We start from the raw sequence: 5,265 nt of genomic DNA on the forward strand, positions 1-5,265 counted from the left end.
CATCCACAAATCATTTGTCGCTGGCTTGTCCTTGGAGGGGACGCTGGGATATCTATTGAACTTCCCCGATCAAGAAGCGATGACTTTAGGACTTTTTTTTTTGAAAAAGGAGAAAAACATCAGGCCTCTGCATCAATCGATGCATGGAGCCATAGATGACTTTAGGACATGCATCCCGATAAATTATTGGTCTTGCATCTTCATATGTCTGGTGGGAGCATAGGAAACTCTTGCATGGCCAGTTGATACAAACACCGAGTCAGATTCATCTTGCAGCGAGAGCATTGACATCAAACTACATGTTAGCAAGCTATCCCAAATCAATTATGAAGAACGAGGGATGGACGAACCCGGTCCATATTTATGTAAAGCTCAATGTGGATGCGTTGTTTGACCTTGATACCCTTTAGGCATCTGTAGGGGTTGTCCTTCAAGATTGTACGGGAGAATTCTTTGTTGCCGCAAACAAAGGAGTTAATGTTTGTTTTAACACTTTCCCTGTCGAAGCCACAACACTGAGATATGTGAAGAATTTTGCACGCATAGTTCGGTGCAACAAGATTGAAGTGAATTCAGATAATCTAGAGGTGATTATGATTTCGACAATGTGGGAAGGGGATTCACTGCCAGGTCTCGCGAGTGCTTTATTTGATGATTGTTTTTTTTTTGAAAAGGAGGATCGCAGCCACCGGCCTCTGCATCAATCGTATTTTGATTTGACGATTGTCACTATATGGCCCTTGATTTTACTCATGTAATCCATGATAACTGTCTTAGAGAGAGGCTAATGCAACTGCACATGAATTAGCTAGATCTTGTACACAGGATACATGGAAAAGGGAGGTTGTATATGCGTAGATCTTTTCCGCTGGGAGTTGGAGACAACAAGCTCAGACAGTAACGGTTCACGTGGAGTATATGAACATTGCGTGACGTTGGATACATGGCTAAATAGGATACGACCCAGCAAAAAATTGTGGTATCATCCGGGATACACCATTGTCCTTGGAGTTGCCGACACCGGTGGAGTTTTCACTGAAAATGAGGTGAAACTTTATTATGTGTACTCATATATGAATTCTCCTACTGCTTACATCAACTTGAGAAAGTGCAAGTTTCTTACGACGTTTATTCTGCATTCCATACTCTTGAACTAAAAGGTCGCGTAAGTTTGTACAATGTCATGGGTCACATGTTTTTTTTCATGCTCCATCAATTTCAAAAAGGCTCATTTGTTTTCAAAATGTCAAACATTTCGATATTTGATCAAGTGTACAGCAAAATTTATCAACATCAACAATACTAAAAAGTAAATTATGAAAATATATTTAATGGTGATTTTAGTGATAATGCGTTTGTATTGTAGAAATTGATATATTTTTCTATAAATGTCAAAGATTGAATTTTAATAAAAAATAATGCCCCTTTTTATTTTGAAACAGAGGAAGTATCTATTGGGTCCTGATATTCACCACACGTGTGGCATATTAGACATTCGCCACACACCATGTGTGGCATACCCAGGAGGCCGTCCGTACGATCATGTGTGGACGAAATATTTGAATTGTCCACACGTGTGGGCGCAGCTACTTCGTGACACACGTCCAACAACTACTACTCGTCACCACCCCACGCGTGCAGCATGAAGCTAAATCTGTCCACACGTCCTCGCGCAGCAACTGTAGTTACGTGGAGGATGGCAACTTTAGTTACCCGGGGAATGGTAACCATAGTTATAAAACATGGCAACTTTTCTGTTTTGGTTAATTATAATTGCCATGTCTAATTAACGGTAGTTGCCGCATATAATAAAATTATAGTTGTCATGTATGGTTAACTACTTCCCATGTGTCATTAAGTAGTTGTCACGTGTGATCGAATCATAATTATCATGTATGGTTAACCGTAGTTGTCATATGTGATTACATAGTTGTCAAATACGCAGAACTGTAGTTGTCATCTAGCACCGTACGAGCGTCATGTGGACGAAGAAAAGTTCACCCATACACGCGCGGACTGGGTGATGACTGTGTGGGCGGAAACTGGTTCGCCCACACGATGCAGCTGGCAACCACGCGTTGTGGATCGTGTGGGTGAGCGCTCTAACGTCCACACAACACGCTATGTCTAGGTGACATTGAAATTCCAACATATTTTTCAAGGTTCATACATAACATAACATAATAGATGGAGATTAATGTGTATGGGCAAACTACATATATGCCACACATGTGTACGTTATCATTTAGATATTTATTTGATCAAATAAACATGAATTTTGATGCATCAACCTGCAATGTGTAAGTACTGGCTACTCTGTCCGTTTGTTTTTATTTCGACTGTCAGTTTAGTGTCAAGTCAAACTTTCTGAATATGACCATGTTTTTATTTCGACTGTCAGTTTAGTGTCAAGTCAAACTTTCTGAATGTGACCTGTTTGTAGTTGTATCTAAAAAACCGATCACCAACACCCTAAACAAATCGATCACCAACACACGAACTGAACAATGACGTGGATCGATCAAAACGACGATCGACATTAATTCGCCATCAAAAACTTCGGCGCGCCGAAAGCGAATTAGCTCATCTCTCGTTGTCTCGCTTCACTGCGCCGGCCACCATTTTCTTCTGCGCTTGCAGACAGATCGACCGGTCGAGCATTCGAGCTGTGCGTGCCGATCAATCAATGCATGCGGAGGCCTATATAAGCCATGCGTCGCGTGTTCCTTCCATTCATCCATCCATATCCATCCATCGAGCAGCCACTTCACATCACACCAGCAATTAAGTGGCAGAAGTGCATGCGACCCAGAGGTTCGGGCATGGCAGCTCCGAGAGCGCTCGCCATCTGCGTCCTGCTGGCGATCGCCGTCGCGAATGCCGAGGCGGCGTCCGTCGTCATCGGCCTGGCCAAGTGCGCCGACTGCACCGGGAAGAACATCAAGGCCGAGGAAGCCTTCAAGGCTCTGCAGGTGGCGATCAAGTGCAGGAACAGCGCCGGCGAGTACGAGAGCAAGGCGGTGGGCGCCCTCGACGGCACCGGCGCCTTCAGCGTGCCCCTGGCCGCCGACCTCCACGGCGCCGACTGCGTCGCGCAGCTCCACAGCGCCGCCTCCAACGCGCCGTGCCCCGGCCAGGAGCCATCCAAGATCGTGCCGGTGTCTGAGGGCACCACTTACGGCATCGTCGCCGGTGATAACACCGCCACGCCGTCCGCGACGTCGCCGGAGTGCGCGTCGATGACCCTGTGCGGGCCCATCAAGAAGCACATCATGGAACACTTCCACCACAAAAAGCCCGTGCCGCCGAAGCCGGAGCCCAAGCCAGAGCCCCACCCTGACTACGGCCCCGTGCCCAAGCCCGAGCCCAAGCCGCAGCCGCACCCGGACTACCACCCCGTCCCTCCCACCCCCACCTACGGCGGCGGCGGCGGCGGCGGCGGATACCACGGACACCATTGAGTCCGATCTACGACCGACCTGCCCATTGGTGAAATCTCATCACCGAGTTCGTGAGTGATCGACGTTGGTATTTATGATCAGTTTGCATGCTGTGCGCGTGTGTGTCAGGCTGAGTGTGGGGGTGCGGTTGGTGTGTTGCTTTATCAAGATTTTGTAACTTCGGTGTGTTTTCTCGTACAAGAGGTTTTTATGAATCAAATAAGTGAATCAAGTGCATTTGTCAACCGAAGTACGGTAACTGTTTAGACATTGACATGATAAAGGCAATGTGATTTATTTATTTATTTTGCTGGAGAAGGACCGTTTGATTTTGCCAATACTTCCAGCCAATTTTCAGATCATGAACTGAAACTGAAGAGGATGCTAGATTAATTCAAGGGATGTGTTAAAATTAGTATCCGAGTATCTCGCCAAAACCTCCAGTGGGCACCAAGAGGAATGTAAACACTTACTAGCGCACTTACTCGGATATCATCCCGAAGCTCCAAGCTCTTCTTGTACAGGGACGCAACGGAGTCATATGCTCCCTTGGCTTCGCCCACCATCAGCTCCACTTGTACCATGGCGTCCTTGGCGGCTCCTACTTGATCTTCCGGGAGGCGTCGGGCATCATAGTGAACAGTCGACGGACCCGGCGTGGCAGAAGGCGCCCTAGGCATCCCGAGCTCCCTCGGCATCCCGAGCTCTGCTCCAGTCGGTTCCGCCGTGAAGGCCACTGTCTCAGTCGGCGCACGCTCATGGCGGGGCTGGCAACAGGTTGGATAACCCCAGGGACAGGCGCCAAAGCTGGTTCAGACCCCCTTTGGTCATCGTCGTCCAGATGGATCACCTCCGAAGGAAGTCCGACTGAACAAAATAAAAATACAGAAAAAGATCAAGATCAAAGACAACACTCGCGAAACGGTAATACAGCTCTCGGAGTCGTGACAACGTACCTTGCTGGGACGTGGCGGCGTCATCAGTGTCCATGGGATCGTCACCCTGACGCGGCAGAGAGGTGGCGGAGGTAGCAGCTCTGTTGAGTGAAATCCATTCGACGGGTAAACATGAATTCCCAAAAAGAAGAGTCCAATCGGATACTGAAGGAAGATGGAAGAGCAAAGATACTTACGCTGAGGCGACTAGAACAACGATCCTCATCTGGGGCAAAGCTTTCTGAGGTTTAGACCCGCTGGGTTTAGCCACCTTGGACGGGGCTCGGCAGAAGAAACCCTGGTTCTCTTCACACTCCGAGCACTCGGGGCCACGGGAGGAGCCGGCGGAACAGCGGGGTCATGACGGTGCTTGGTTCAGCGTTCTGGTGGTGAGGGTGACGAGCTCTGATCTTCACTCTCCTCCTCCTCCTCTTCTGTTTCCTCCTCCGTCTCCCTACTGTCAGAGACGTACATGGCACTACCCGTGCTACCCTTCATGATGCCTTCTTCTTCCTCGACCGGATCCCCATTTGAGACTGCAGAATGCCAGTTCGTCCACTCCTACACGAAACACAGTCGGCAACGTCAGTCGGCGAGACAAGAAAAGCAATAAAACTGAGAAGGTTAAAAGCACTCGACAACATGTACTCACCTCATTCAGAGGAGGATTTTAAGCGCGGAAGGCCTTCACCCGCCGAGCTCCCACGGGGTTATCACATGTGCCCGTGATGCTGCGGACCCACGCACCCACGGTCTCCTCGCTCGCGTCTTCAGGATGGGACCGAGTGGTATCCGAAGGCCCCATGTAATGCCACATTGCGTGGTCTCGGGCCTGGAGCGGCTGGATGCGTCGACCCAGAAAAGTCTCCAACAGGTCCATGCCGGTGACT

The 5,265-nt window shown here is 48.8% G+C and overlaps 1 protein-coding gene across 1 annotated transcript; it reads left to right on the forward strand.

Moving 5' to 3' along the window:
- Positions 1-2,737: 2,737 nt before the first annotated feature.
- On the forward strand, positions 2,738-3,691 carry LOC123424539 (proline-rich protein 4-like). Its single transcript, XM_045108169.1, has one exon. The coding sequence runs from the start codon at positions 2,802-2,804 to the stop codon at positions 3,459-3,461; it is 660 nt and encodes a 219-aa protein (XP_044964104.1). The 5' UTR covers positions 2,738-2,801; the 3' UTR covers positions 3,462-3,691.
- Positions 3,692-5,265: the final 1,574 nt, after the last annotated feature.

The sequence above is a fragment of the Hordeum vulgare genome, chromosome 2H, assembly GCF_904849725.1.
Source record: "Hordeum vulgare subsp. vulgare chromosome 2H, MorexV3_pseudomolecules_assembly, whole genome shotgun sequence".
Classification (NCBI taxonomy): domain Eukaryota; kingdom Viridiplantae; phylum Streptophyta; class Magnoliopsida; order Poales; family Poaceae; genus Hordeum; species Hordeum vulgare.

Excerpts from the sequence above, each read along its gene's own strand:
- LOC123424539 (XM_045108169.1), top strand. The coding sequence starts at position 2,802 with ATGCGACCCAGAGGTTCGGGCATGGCAGCTCCGAGAGCGCTCGCCATC.